This window comes from Lucilia sericata, unplaced genomic scaffold (genome assembly GCF_015586225.1).
Source record: "Lucilia sericata isolate MDLA Ls3-8-SP2 unplaced genomic scaffold, ASM1558622v1 Contig000245F_arrow, whole genome shotgun sequence".
NCBI classification, from domain to species: domain Eukaryota; kingdom Metazoa; phylum Arthropoda; class Insecta; order Diptera; family Calliphoridae; genus Lucilia; species Lucilia sericata.
In genome coordinates this window covers 370,496-385,090 of record NW_023994271.1, presented here as the reverse complement: position 1 = coordinate 385,090, position 14,595 = coordinate 370,496, and the positions used below count along the sequence as shown (strand labels likewise).

Sequence of the window (14,595 nt, the reverse complement as noted above, 5' to 3'; positions counted from 1 at the left end):
ATTGAGGAACAAAGACTTATCACTATCGTTGCCACCATTTAACGTTAATTAAGCAAAAATAATACAACAACCAGTTAAATAGTATACATTTTAAAGAATAAATTAATTTTTTCATTTCACATTCATATCTATGGGGGTTTTATTCAACAAATATTTATTTATTTACAAAAACCATAAGGTTTTGTTAATTTTATGATAATTCCCTTTTGTACATTAAACTTCTGCTGACTCTATATTTCGATGATTGTCTATTTGAGTGTTTTTATTAATGCATTCGATTATCTGGTCTTTTATACACTACACTATAGCGTGGAGGGTATGGTCTTGTGCTGAAGTTTGAAACGCACAAAAGGTATTGGTCCTACAAGAAACTCAAACTTCCCTTTAGAAAATAATTTAAACGTCCATAATTGACTTATGACCATTAGTATTAAGATATAAATATATAAAGCCTATTTCAAAAAATCAGTTTTTTATCAATAAATACATAGCTTAAATACATCGGGTATTATATGGTCGGCCATGTCCGTCTATATTTTCTTGCTTGTTTTATTTCGGTTTATTTTTCGTTTCTTGTTAAATTTCATTTAAATATATTTTTATGACTGTAAAACGTTTAAACAATTTTACTTGTGTAAGAGCTTTTCTTTTCTAGTGAAAAAGCTTTTTCGTAAAACTATTGATATTTATAAATAGAACTAAAACAAGTATGAAATTATAGTCGGGCATGGCCGACCATATAAAAACCTACACCACTTAAGAGAATAAAATGCGGTTTATTTTTTCATTATAAAGCATTAAAGTTAAATGCCTCCGATATATTTAAGCAATTTATTGATTAAAACCTAATTTAATGAAAGAAACTTTATATCGGGACTGGGGGAAAATGTGGACCGATCTCCATACAATTTGGTGGATGAATCTACGTTTACATAAAATGTATTTTTCCTGAATATCATCGCGACATTTTTTAAGCGAATTGTGCATATTTAACAATTTTTTTTTTAACAATTTTTTTTTTTCATAGCTAAATCGACTCAGAAAGTAATTCTGGGTGTTACAACCATCAGCACAAACGCATAATACGCTCCCCACTATAGTGTTGTAGGGTATAAAAACAAAATACGCAAAGCTATAAAAACAACACACATCCAAGCAAATGTTTTTTCCAATAAGCAGTGTTATTGTTGCTTTTTTATCAAAGCATGCAAAAAATTTATTTTTTTGATGAAATTTTTAGAGGTTGTCTCGGATTTTTGTTTATATCTCCGTTTTTTATTAACGTTATTGTTGAAGATTTGGATCCCGATGATATCTGGGGTCTTTAGATAATTGATTTCAACAAACAGACGTACAGACGGACGTTGATTAATAGATTATAAGTTTAGAAAATTCTATTGAGGAATTTACAAATGGAATGACGAAGGGTATATTAAACTTCCGAAATTGTAGTACTCTAACAAAATGCATCTCTCCTTGCTTTAAAAAAACACAATAAATTAAACATTTACCCCCGTTCAATTAAGATATCAATCGTTTATTACGCACATTTTCAATACAAAATTCCTACAATAAACAGTCAACAACTTTATAAAGCGTTTATGAATATAGTTTATGAATGTAATTACTTATTTGTGTTTGTTTACTTAACTTTGTGTAAATTTTTTTTCGGATATTAGAAGAACAACACTTTAAATCAATATTAAACATGAAAATAAAAACAAAACGGAGAATGAGAAAGAGAAAAGTGTGTTAAAATAAAATAAAAATATTCCTACTCTCGAGCTATTCAAGTGCGAAGTTGATAATATAAATTTCAGTCTTAAATAGACAAACGAACTTGTCTCACTTATTTTTGTCTGTTTATATTTTAGAATTAGAAAAATTTAAGTAAAACATTATACAATCACAATGAAAATTTTTGCTTTAATCTTGGGTATTTTTCTTACCCTTTCTGCCTTTGTGAGCATCAATGAAGCAGCATTTTGCCCCTGCGATTTGTCGAACAAGGAAATGATTTGTGGTTCGAATGGTGTCACCTACAAAAATCGATGTGAATTTGAATGCACTCAAAGGGAATACAAAAAATTGGGACGCACTTTGAATATACGAAATGTGGGATCTTGTTAAAGGTCGGAGTCGGACCATAATGGATGGCTTTATTAATGAAAAAAAAATAAAAGCTAATTATAATAATTATCATAATAATGAAGAAAATATTCATTGTGTTTAAGTATCAATTTATTTTTAATCGCAGATATTTTTAAAATGAGTTAGAAGACAGCTTTAATTTAAAGCATATTTAAATATTATTTTCAATAATCGTTCGTTAATCGAAAAAATTGTGTGATTTGTGCTACTAATAAAATCAAATTAATTATTCAATTGGTGTTTTTTATTAATTAAATTTGCATCTTTATTTGGCATTCAAGGTAAATTGTGTTTTCTGATCACTCATCTGTAAAAAGTTAAGTAAGTACAAGTTCGGATATTTTGCAAACTTAATTAATTTATAATTATGAACAAAGCGAGCCTAAATTTTGATTAGCCTATTAATTTGCAGATATGATAATAGATATCAGTAATTGTGAACATGTCACTTCTTTATATTCCTATTCAAAATGTTTCAGTAAATTGGAATACTATAACGCTAAGGTGGGATTAATTATTAGTGCTACAAATATCGGTTTTAACTCCAATGTAGTGTTGTAGGGTATAATGAGTTAATGTCGCTTTCACTTTTACTTTTTGCATTTCAAATATCAAAGCAAACGTGAGTAAAATGAGCAGCTATATTATAAGATACAGTCAGTTATAATTGGATATTTCACAATTAAAATTTAAGTCTAATTTAAAGCACACTCTTAGTAGCATACGGAAATTTAACTGGATTTTAATAACAGCATCAACTACGTCATTTCTACAAAGCAAATTTGTTGTGAATAAATATTTGTTAAAGATAAAAAGTACATTTAAATATATTTTTTAATAAAAATAAGAAAATAAAATAAACAAATTACTCAGAACTCATCATAAATATAAAAATAAATAAAAAAGTAACTAGAAAAATTCCACTGTACTAGAAAAGCAGCAACTTTAACTGCATACAAATTATTTTAGCGAGTTTCATTGAAGTGAAATATAAGAAATTTATTATAATCGCTTTTAAATTTTAAAATTTTGTTAAATTTTTGTTTTTGTCAAGAAAAAAAAAAAAAAAAATATGAAATATTTGTTTATTTTCTTTGCCATTTTGTTTTTGGCCTGCTGTATAACTGTTTCAAATGCTGGTCTATTTGATCGCAAGGAGAAAAAAGAGAAGATTTGTGGCTCGAATGGCATCACGTACATAAATCGTTATGAGTTTGAGAAATCCCAACAATTTTACAAAAAACTACGTCGTCCATTGGAAATGGCTAATGAAGGAGCTTGCCCCAGAGAAAAACGACAAAATTTTTAAATAATATGTACATAGTTTGATTTTCAAATAAAAAGCTTTAATTTATATTTTTTAATTAAAAGTGAAAGAGTCATACGGCAGTTATAAATCTTAATTAAAACTGGCTTTAATCTCAGCTTTTAATTGCACATTTATTAATGTAATTCCTACATTTCTTTACAAATTCAAATAAATATTATTCACTCTCCAACTTGATTTAGTCATTTTAATTAGTGTATATTTGTAGATCTGATAACCTCTGCTTCTTTTTGTTTAATGTATTCATTTTTATGATGTAAATAGATTTAAGGAAAATGTACATATGAAAAACAAAAAGCTAAAAACTGACACAATTGCGTTGCAAATATATTCTGCTAATTAGTATGGATTAACAGTTTCAACTATTTTTACTATATTTTTTACGTCTAAATAATATAAATCAAAATATTTTCTTTTTTTCTCATCAGAAGATTATTGAAATAATAAAGATCGGTTGAACAAAACAAAAGTTATAGAACAACGTTAAAAAATGTGTCATATTTTTACACGATGATGAGATATAAAATATTTATGTATTTACGAAATGGTAGTGTGCTGAATATGCATGTGTAGGCACTACTTACACAGATAAAAATTACAACAAATCAATTGTCATATTAAAAAAAAAAAATCGTCAATACAATCAAGTTTTTAATTAAAAAGGAACTAACAACCAATTTTGTAAATATAAAATTTATTTTTGTTACTGAAAATTGTTAACATTCAACAAAGTTTGTAATATAGAACAAATAATTTGTTTACAGATAACAATAATATTTAATAATGGATTTATCATATTGATAAACTGTTGTTGCTTAAACGCTTATAACTCTCAAATGGAGCTACCTTAAAAATTTGTAGTCTTATACTTTCAAATATTGTAAGTACAATACTATTAGAAGTTTATTAAAAAAGTTTTATTTGAAATAATGTTTGATATTTGAGTTCGGTCCCATAAGGGTTAAGCAAAATAGTGATTTACCCAAAATTGTGACGTGATAGGAAGAAATCGAAAGCAGGCGCAGATTGAGTGTGGCAATATCTTATGTTCTAACACAGTTTTTTAAAGGAAGATTTGAGTGCAGACCAGTGATATTTGGAAAATTGGATAGAGCGTTAACAAAAATGTTTTATTACTTGATTAAAATTGTATTGTTTTCTGTGTGCATTTGATATTTTCATTTGGAATGTGAGACTTTTATAAAATTGTTTTTATTTGTTTAATTTTGTATTAAAAATATTCGTTGCAATTTTATGAGCGGAACATCCGCGGCACATCCGTTGTCTAAAGTTAAAAAAAGTGGTTAGCTCAAAATGCGTTGTAAATAGTGAGCTTTCCACGTTTGTTAACATTTAGACAACTGATGTGCATAAAGTTTAGATTGCGACAACGAATTGTTGCAATGTTGACAAAGTTGTGTGGTCTACATTTAGGGTTGCCAGCCTGGCTGGACTTGGCTGGATTGTCCAGCTTTTTTGATGCTTGTCCAGTTTCAAGCTAAAATTTAATTTGTCCAGCTAAATCGATTTTTTTAGTACACTGCAATAATTTTTAGGTTATCTTTGTCAAATCATGTTAGCCAACACTGATTGTACATTTGTTATACAACTAAGTTATGATTTCCCTCTTCTATCATGTCTCAACACTTGAACAGCTGATGTCGCAATAAATATTAGGTCTGTTCGCGTACTCGATAATTTGTAACAATTTGCAACAATTGTTATTGGATTCCGTTCGCGTACTTTTGAAAACTTTCAACGAGAGAGTAAGAGAGCGATAAAAATTACAGTTCGTTGATAGAGAATTTTTGATTTTACTAGGTATTTTTTCCCCAGTAAAAAATATCAAACTTATATTCACAACATATGTTTGATTTATGAATATGTAAACAAACCAAAGAAATCGAAAATTTGGTAAATTTTAATTTTTTTAAAGAAATATACAAATTAATTACACACGAATGTTAAAAAAATTATTTGTAGATTTATTTTAATTTTATTTATCATAAACTAGTTTTTAAAAGAGTTTATTTGTTGTGGAAAATCATTACAAATATTGCAAATCTAGCGTATTTAAAACAATTTAGTTTGTCTTTCTCTTATCGATTTTGTGTAAATTTTTATTTTAATAATATGTTTGTATCATAAAGTTTTAAAACAATAATATATTTATAATGATACTGCATGTTTTGTTAACTTTAAATATCTATTTATTTATAGGAAAAATCAAAGTTTCAATTATTTATTTTTTAGTGTTTTGTTAGCGATTGAGATTTTGTTTATAAACAAAAACTTGCACATTTTTTTAAAAAATTGGCTTTCGCGTACTTTTTTGGATATTTTTTTGATTGAGAGTAAATTAAAAATTACTCTCTATCATAAAGTTACTGGATATTTCTTACAGCAAAGTACGCGAAAAGACATATTTTTAAAATTTAAAACTTCAAAAAATTTCTGAAATTATGATATTCTAAAAGCTTTTATTTAAGAAAATGGAATTAATTGGATTGCTTTAATTTAAATTTATCTTCTGTCGATTAATTTCCACAAGATTAAACAATTTTCTTCACAAACATGAAGATTTAAGATTTTCATGTATAAAATAATTAAATTTATGTAATCCCGAAATTCCCGTAAAATCCCGGGATTACAATTTTCAAAATCCCGAATCCCGGGATTTGTAAAAACCAGTGCAGTTTGGCATCCCTACCTCCCCACTAAAGTAGTGTAGGGTATAAAAAGATACCAAAATAATTTTACTAATTAAAATATCCACATCTTCCTCTAATTAAAAAAATTTCGGAATTTGTTAATGGAAAATGTGTGCTGGAATTATTCAAAATCATTATTTAATTTGAAAAGCTTGGAATAAATACGGCGCTACATACAGAAAAAGCTGTGTAGAATTTTTGGTAGATAATTCTCTAAATGTATAAAAAGATATCGAAAGATGAATTTATCCAAATTTAATGTGAACAATGCTTTATATGCATAGTTTGAGAGGTCTACCTATATAAGATTTCTAAAAGTGCTGTCTTTCGGGACACTCTAATGAGTACTCAAATACATCTCTTCATGGTTTTTTTTTTAGATTTGAGCTGCATTTAAAAATGGCAACCGAATTTATATCTAGATAATTTTTTGATGGTTGATTTAACTGATCACAGAGTATCTCGATTTAACAATAAATTTAAATTTTATATTTTTGATATAAAACTCGATTTGTATGGAAAATATGAGTGATTACGGATCTTTATTGTTTTCTCAAATTGAGTTATTTAAAATACATTTTTAAAGAGTTATATAAGTAGAAATTTTAAAGGGGAGATATGAATGATTTTCTATATAAATTTAAGTGTTATATAAGGACCAAAGCCGATTTAAAATTCGAATTTATGAATATGTAATATATTATTTACCCTATTTTAGGAGCGGTTTTTGTTCAGTAGTTTTTATTCTGCATACAAATGTGGCATTGTAGACATTCATTCAAGATCAAAAATAGCTTATAGTTTTCTCGATCGTGGGAAACTTATTTATACGGATCTACAACAATATAATTTTGATAAAAAAATGCTACTTTCTCGATAGTAATAAACTACATCGGATTCTGTTTTATAAAAGTTATTTTTTGAGGATATACAGCCGGTGGAAAATATAAGTGATGGGAGTATTATATACGGATCTATAACCGATTTTACGCTGATGAAAAACGATTTTTGATAATAAATTAAGTTGATTACAGATTTTTATTTTACCTAATCGTAAAGTTAGTTAAGGATCTGGATTTGAGTACTCAATTCATAAGGGAGGTGCCAAGACTCCCTAATAAAAGTCTGCCCATTTTTCTTCCAATTGTTCAAATAGATGTTAAAGTTATTCATACAAAATTCGAAGATCTCTTAAATATGGAGAATGGATGTTAATTTTTCCAAAATCTAAAAATCTACAAATTCACAAAAAATAAAAAGCTCTACAAAAAGGAAATTTTCTTTAGGTTTGGCAGCACTGCTTTTATCATGTTGCCTACAATTAAGCATTTTTTAAATATGTACGTATATACATATATTTTTTCGCTTCTACTACATTACCAAAATAAGGTTTTCTTAAAGCATACTTTAGGGCACTATTAAATTCCAAGTGTAATCTAAGAATTGTTTTTTCAATTATCTTTGTGTTTTTCTTTAACTATTTAGTAGAGCTTTTTATAACCATCTGGCATCGTTTTGCTCTTGGTTTTATGCAGTTTTCACATTTATTACAATTGGAACCACAAATGCTTCGACAATGAGTTTTCATATATTTTGCATGGAGAGCAAAAAAAATCTAGTGGTTGGGATATAAATTATATCATCTAATCTATTATGTTTTGTCTCGCTCTCTGGCAATCCTCTCAATATTCATTTATTTCACACATTGCGCAGTTCTCGCTAGGTTTAATATTAACGGAAGCTATTAAATAAAATAAATATAAAAAAAGCGAAAATCTTTAAAGAATAACTTTACTTTTAAACAGAAACATCATTTTGCGTTAATTTTTTCTTATAAAGGTCAAAAAATTTAGTCCATTGACAGTAGTTTAATTATAATTCGTCGCCCTCGGTTCTAATTGTAATCATGATGTTACTGCGCGTTTATATTTTTAGCTGAAATTTTGTGTGTTCAATCAGTAGCATGTCTAAAATTTTAGTGGATTATCGTGTGAGATCTCTTTGTGTGCTGAGCAATTAAAAGAGATTTAATTGTTTGTTTTGATTAAACATTAGTGAGAAATCTAATAAAATAAAATTAAAAATATACGATTTTACATAAAAACAACAAAATTATTGAAAATAACACGAAAAACGTTTCTTTATTTGTTGAGAATGTAATAATTGTCACAATAAAATAATTGATGCAGTTTGTCTAAATAAATTTTTTATTAGTTTATATTTAAGCATGAATATATTTCACTAAAAGTTTCAGTTAGTGCTCAGCCAAGAGTATTTAATGAGTTAAAAAAACAACAAAAATATATAAAATATTTCAATGAAACAAAAATTTTAATCTATACTCTTTAAAAATAACAAAAGCAACAAACTTAATTTTGCAAAAACAAATCAATATACATACATATTTGCTACAAATTTAGAAAATATGCTTGAATTTTATGCTTTATTCTTCATCTTAATGTTCCAGAGACCGATGACTATGACTAAAGCTGAATCTGATGCAGACTCAAGTAAAATTATCGAGGTGGACAATGATTGGTGGAAACATGCGGTATTTTATCAAATTTATCCACGTTCATTTAAGGACAGTGATGATGATGGTATAGGGGATCTACAAGGTAATTTTTTTAGGAGGTTTTTACTAGTACTGAGGGTGTTCATTAAAGTATTTAATCGACTAACAGCTATTCGTTTTTTCGTTTAATAATTGTTCGAATGATATGAAATTGCATAATACCAAATAATGATTATTCGAACAATTTGAAATTTGATTGCTAACCGATTAAGTAAAAACCTTAAATCGGATTAACTGATTAAAAAAAAATGGAAAATTTCGAATAAAAGTCATTGGTCTCGTATTCATAATTATGAAATGTGACTATCTGAAATTATGGACAGACAGACATGGAAGGATAACGTGTTTCTAACCTAGGACACCTCAATATAAAATGAAGTATTTTTTTAATATATATTTAGATTAGTTTTGGGCGAGTCCTAGTCCGTTGAGGAGTATTCATTACACGCTTATACGGAGTAGTCTCAATTTTTGCAGGGTACATACACACAGAAGAACGTATAAAATACATATTTACTTATTAATTTAGGCGTAATCCAGAAATTACCGTACCTTGCTGAAACTGGTATTACGGCTACATGGTTAAGTCCCATCTTTCAATCACCCATGGTCGATTTTGGCTATGATATTTCTAATTTTAAGGACATACACAACGAATACGGAACCATGGAGGACTTCGAAGAACTTATATTAAAAGCGAATAATTTGGATATTAAAATTATTTTGGACTTTGTACCCAATCATTCTTCCGATCAGAGTGAATGGTTTATAAAATCAGCAGCTAGAGAAGAAGGTTATGAAGATTTCTATGTTTGGTCAGATGGTAAGATAAACGATGATGGAGAACACGAGCCACCAAATAATTGGGTAAATAATATTTAATAAAGCGAAAACATTTATATTGATATAATTTTATTTGATCAGCAATCAGTATTCTATGGTTCAGCTTGGACTTGGCATACCGAAAGAAAGCAATACTATTATCATCAATTTACTAAAGAACAACCAGATTTAAACTACCGTAATCCTAAGGTGGTAAAAGCTATGGATGAGGTTATACTATTTTGGCTTGATAAAGGAGTTAGTGGTTTTCGTGTAGATGCTGTGAATCATTTATTTGAACACCCCGACTTGGTAGATGAACCTATAAGTGGCAAAACAGAAGATCCAAATTCATATGAATATACTCAACACATCCACACCAAAGATTTGGTAAATATTTTAATATATTTTTATAGAAACGCATCAGACAAATAAGGCATTTGCGGCAGAATTTTAGATATGTAGCTAAATGAAAATGGGCCATATATACTGATATATTAATGAAATAAGTGGAATTAACTGATTTTCATATGTTGGACTGATTCAATTATGGACTGATCCGGAAACAATTTGGCATGTTGATTTATATACATATGTATATTAGATAGACTCACTATGTATGGAAAGCAAAATCATGTTTTTGTTAATCATCTCAAAATTTAGTTTGCGTTGTTAAATGATGATTCCCAAAATATTTTGAGCGGTGACCGTTCGTGAGCTGGACCAAATTTAAAAAATGTATATTTAAATTACTTTTTTTTTTTTAAATTTTAGTTCTGTTTTGAAACACTATATTTAATATGTATGTTTTAAAGGCTGCGTCCAATGATGTAATAATAATAATAGACGCGGCGGCCAAAAGCCTTTCAAATGATACCACATATTGTATATTTTGTTAAACAAAAATAATAAAAATTACTAAAAAGGGACATTTTTGTAACCGGTTCAGCTCATGAAAGGCTATCTAGACTTAAAATATTTTGAGAACAAAAAAGTATGTTGAAGATGGGTGAAATTTTAAATTGGACATGTAAACATGTCCCCTTTAGGATATTTTCTTGAAAACTGTCCAGCTCACGAATGGACAACATTAAACCCAGAATATTTTGGGTAACATCATATGATGTTATCCAAAACTATTTTTCATAGGTATATACAAAACACTAATTCATGTGGAATATTTTTTGATACATATCTTAATTTTTCAATGACATATTGTGTTTTTAGGTGATTTTCGGAAGTGGGACATATGACCAATTATGGACCGATCCGGAAACAATTTGGCAAAGTGATTTATATGTACACAGAACATATTTCTGTAAAATTTTATTTCGATATCTTTATTTATTCTTTCTGCATTTAAATGAATTTCGCAGAATGATTTACATTTACACAAAATGTCTTTATGTCTTTACTTCGTCATCACTTGTAATTCTGATCAAACTGCATCTTTGTAATGTAACTTTTTGCTGTATCGGTATTTTGACTTATATCGGTATTGATATTTTAACGATATGGGTTTTTGGCTTATTTCAGTATCGGTATTTTAGCAGTAACGGTAGTAGTGCTGAAAAGGTATTTTAGAGGTAACCATAGCTTAGCGATAACGGTTAAATTAAGTTAAAATTGAAAAAGTATTTTCTTTCCATAAAAAATATTTTTTAAAACATACTCATGGTGTAGGGTATCATATGGGCAATTCCATGAAAAGGTAAACCACGACTGAAAAAATAAAAACCTTATAATAACTTTTGCATTTTTGAGGATAATTCAACAAAGTTTGGTTTATGATCTTTTGTAGCACCAAAGACGAAAACTGTTAAAAATTTTAAAATCGGTCTATTTTTACGCCTCGCCGCCATAAAAACAGATCCGCAATATCACTTTTTAGCTCATAATTCTGTTAATTATTATACTACCCCTTCAAAAATCTAAAATATATATAGTCAGCCTAAACCATTATGCCGAATGATTGGACCTTATTTAACCCTAGTTCCATTCAAAGTTTAATTTCAGAAAAATACTTAAACGTCCGTAACTCACTTCTAATCACTAGTATTATGATTAAATTTGGCACAAACAAGTTTTATATGAATAAAAATCCCACGCCCAAATTTTATGAGGATCGGTCCATATTTGACCCTAGTCGCATTCAACTTCTTTTCGAAACTCACCTTGAGCACTGTGGTTCCAAATCAAAATCTTAGTGGACAAATGATTAAAGGCTCTTTTTTTAGATTGATCCCTCTGAATCCAAAGAAAATGTTTAAAAAGATTTGTATTTGCTATTTTGGAAGTTACAGTAGTATATGAAACTATAAAATTAAAAAATATGATTTTTAACAAAGTTTTCTTCGTTTTTTATGAGGATTTGGTGTCTCTGAAACTAACTATGGAGTTTAAAATTGCCTACCATGTATATTTTTCTTGTTATATTTGATAGGATTTATTAATACATTTCCCTAAATTACATTTTATTAAAAGCAAAAAAATACAATTTCGCCGGGTTTTGGCGGATATAATTTTACTGCAGAGATATTCACTGGAAGTTCCTTTAAACGATACATTTAATCTATATACGGGCTTCGACGGTCTTTTTTGGCAAGCTATATAATATTGTACAAAAAATAATATATTTGAGACCCAAGTTTAAAGGACTAAAACAGGACATTGAATATAAAATTTGCATTAAGAAAAGTCTTATCTTATGTTTATATAAATTTTGAAGTCTGGGTTTCTAGTTATATGGTGAAATAATTAATGTATGTACATTTAATTTAGTTAAGGATTCATATATTAAGAATGTTTAAACGAAAATATTATCCCACATTTGTTGAATTTCTCGCACTTCTCTTGTGAAAAAGAAACGTCCATTTGAAAAACTCTTTTGTATTGGAGGAGAGCATTTTGTTAGCAACCGAAAAAAACTTTATTTATCCACATTCAGAAGATACCGATTTTTAATTTTGTCCACCTAGATATTTGGATCCACAGTGCAGAGGTATCTTTGTTATCGATATAATACAATTCAGTATAAATATCGTAAACTTTATGGCCACCTTTCGAAATTCACTTTAAATTAAAAAACACACACGTGGGTATAAAAAAGACATAGACGTAGGCAAATAAAACACAGTTACATATTTATTTTTTAAGCCCGAAGTATATGATATGTTATATCACTGGCGTGCTTTATTGGATGATTACTCTCAAACTCATGGTGGCCCCGCTCGCATTATGATGACTGAGGCCTATGCGGAATTGAAATTTTTAATGGACTATTATGAGAATAGAGAAGGTGCCAAAGGACCTCAATTTCCCTTTAACTTTTTGTTGCTAACAGATCTTAATGATAAATCAGATGCCAGAGATTTTGTATTTAACATACAGAAATGGTTGACATATATGCCGAAAAATCATACAGCCAATTGGGTTATGGGTAACCATGATAATCCACGCATAGCTTCCAGATTTAGTAAAAATATTGTTGACGCCATTAATATGCTGATTATGACACTACCAGGTGTGGCGGTTACATATAATGTGGGTATTTAGTTTCATTTACAGTAAAAAATATGTAATTCAAATTAATTATTATCAAAGGGGGAGGAAATTGGCATGGAAGATTTTCGTGATATTAGTTGGTTGGATACCGTCGATCCGCCGGCACGTAACGCTGGACCAGATAATTATAAACTGGTCTCACGTGATCCAGAACGTACACCTTTCCAATGGAGTGCAGATAAAAATGCCGGCTTTTCAAATGCCGACAAAACTTGGTTGCCGGTTAACCCAAATTATGAAGAACTAAATTTGGAATTACAAAAAGCCGCAGAAAAGAGTCATTATAAGATTTATAAGGATTTGGTGCAAATGCGGAAATTGGAGGTATTACAACATGGACGTACACGTTTGGAGGTTATAAATCGTAATGTTTTTGCAGTAATAAGGTAAGAAAATTTTTAAATATTTAATCAATTGCAAGGATTAAAGACCATTAACAATTTTTTATGAGTCTTTCAGAAGATGACTTCTATTTTAAAATTAATTCCTCTTTAAAGATTTTTAAAAGGCCATACATCTATTATAACTATTATGAATGTGGGATCTGAGGAAGAGGTTGTTAATTTGGACGATGTACTAGATGACATTAAACAATTGACAGTGCTAATATCAGGAGTAAATTCTATTTATGATAAAGGGTAAGTATTTGTGCTGAAAAGTCTTTTTCTTTATTTCTTATCTCATATGCTAAACGCTTTTCCCTTTGCCTCCCTTGTTAATCAATTGATTTATTAAATTAATTTGCTAAATTTATTACTATTGTTATTATTGCTGTTTTTATGTTTTCGTTTGTATTGTTGTGTTTTATCTTTATTTTTTCTCGGCAAATAAATAGGATTGTTATGGCTGCGAAAGAAGTTACAAATTTTATTATGGCACCCCAGGAAGCTGTTGTTTGCATGATTGAATGAACGAAACAATCGACTAAAAAAGTAATTCCCGACTCATACGATTAAACCGCACAAATATTTGTTCCCTTGCTAAGTATAAAATATGTATTAAATATTTTTAATACTAAAATAATTGTTGTTAAAATAAACCCAATATATATAAGTAATATCGAACAAATACGAACAAAATAAATACGTTTAGTTGTGTATGGAATTTCTATCGAGTTTAAATATTAAAAAAATACTAAATTGTTCAATTGAAATAAAAATTTTTTATCATGGGTTTCGTAGTTATTTCGTGGTAATGTAAAAAAGAGTAAGAGCCTTTTTAATTTAATTTCCCTATGGAGTTTTATCTAACATTTATCTACTTGGCATGTGAGAGGATTGTACACACGGAAAATATTTAAATTACACAGTGCAACAAGAATTTTTAATTTATAGGCATTTAAAGTTTTGCAATTTTGTGAACAATTTATTGCATTTTATATGTGTGTATATTTGACTACTTAAGGTCAAAGATATTTAAATTTATTAATGTTTATACTTTGTGGG

General features: G+C 28.4%; 4 protein-coding genes across 10 annotated transcripts in view; 3 read left to right on the top strand and 1 right to left on the bottom strand.

Moving 5' to 3' along the window:
* LOC119602620 (calcium/calmodulin-dependent 3',5'-cyclic nucleotide phosphodiesterase 1) overlaps positions 1 to 14,595 on the bottom strand; it is a 94,753-nt gene that overhangs the window by 64,576 nt on the left and 15,582 nt on the right. The window lies entirely within an intron of this gene.
* On the top strand, positions 1,801 to 2,385 carry LOC119602627. Its single transcript, XM_037954242.1, has one exon. It carries the CDS (start codon positions 1,912 to 1,914, stop codon positions 2,128 to 2,130), a length of 219 nt encoding a protein of 72 aa, XP_037810170.1. The 5' UTR covers positions 1,801 to 1,911; the 3' UTR covers positions 2,131 to 2,385.
* On the top strand, positions 2,489 to 3,969 carry LOC119602624. The gene has a single exon (XM_037954240.1). It carries the CDS (start codon positions 3,224 to 3,226, stop codon positions 3,458 to 3,460), a length of 237 nt encoding a protein of 78 aa, XP_037810168.1. The 5' UTR covers positions 2,489 to 3,223; the 3' UTR covers positions 3,461 to 3,969.
* On the top strand, positions 3,825 to 14,284 carry LOC119602621 (maltase 2-like). Of its 5 annotated transcripts, XR_005231356.1 has the most exons (9): positions 3,825 to 4,159; positions 4,243 to 4,358; positions 8,657 to 8,807; positions 9,294 to 9,631; positions 9,689 to 9,976; positions 12,743 to 13,129; positions 13,190 to 13,536; positions 13,610 to 13,788; positions 13,986 to 14,254. XR_005231356.1 is itself a non-coding variant. In XM_037954236.1 (8 exons), exons 2-8 carry the CDS (start codon positions 8,663 to 8,665, stop codon positions 14,059 to 14,061), a joined length of 1,722 nt encoding a protein of 573 aa, XP_037810164.1. In that variant the 5' UTR covers positions 3,825 to 4,358; positions 8,657 to 8,662; the 3' UTR covers positions 14,062 to 14,254. The 5 variants fall into 5 exon arrangements, 4 of the variants coding, with proteins under 4 accessions (XP_037810164.1, XP_037810163.1, XP_037810162.1 ...); XM_037954236.1 differs by having other exon boundaries at positions 3,825 to 4,358; positions 13,648 to 13,788; XM_037954235.1 differs by lacking the exons at positions 3,825 to 4,159; positions 4,243 to 4,358 and adding an exon at positions 8,119 to 8,243 and having other exon boundaries at positions 13,648 to 13,788; positions 13,986 to 14,284.

What these genes read in the sequence shown, in the direction of transcription:
- LOC119602624 (XM_037954240.1), top strand. Translation starts at nt 3,224, where the DNA reads ATGAAATATTTGTTTATTTTCTTTGCCATTTTGTTTTTGGCCTGCTGT.
- LOC119602621 (XM_037954235.1), top strand. Translation starts at nt 8,663, where the DNA reads ATGACTATGACTAAAGCTGAATCTGATGCAGACTCAAGTAAAATTATC. An exon ending in ACATCCACACCAAAGATTTG is followed by an intron (nt 9,977 to 12,742) that starts GTAAATATTTTA and finishes TTATTTTTTAAG; the next exon opens with CCCGAAGTATATGATATGTT. An exon ending in AATGTTTTTGCAGTAATAAG is followed by an intron (nt 13,537 to 13,647) that starts GTAAGAAAATTT and finishes TCCTCTTTAAAG; the next exon opens with ATTTTTAAAAGGCCATACAT.
- LOC119602627 (XM_037954242.1), top strand. Translation starts at nt 1,912, where the DNA reads ATGAAAATTTTTGCTTTAATCTTGGGTATTTTTCTTACCCTTTCTGCC.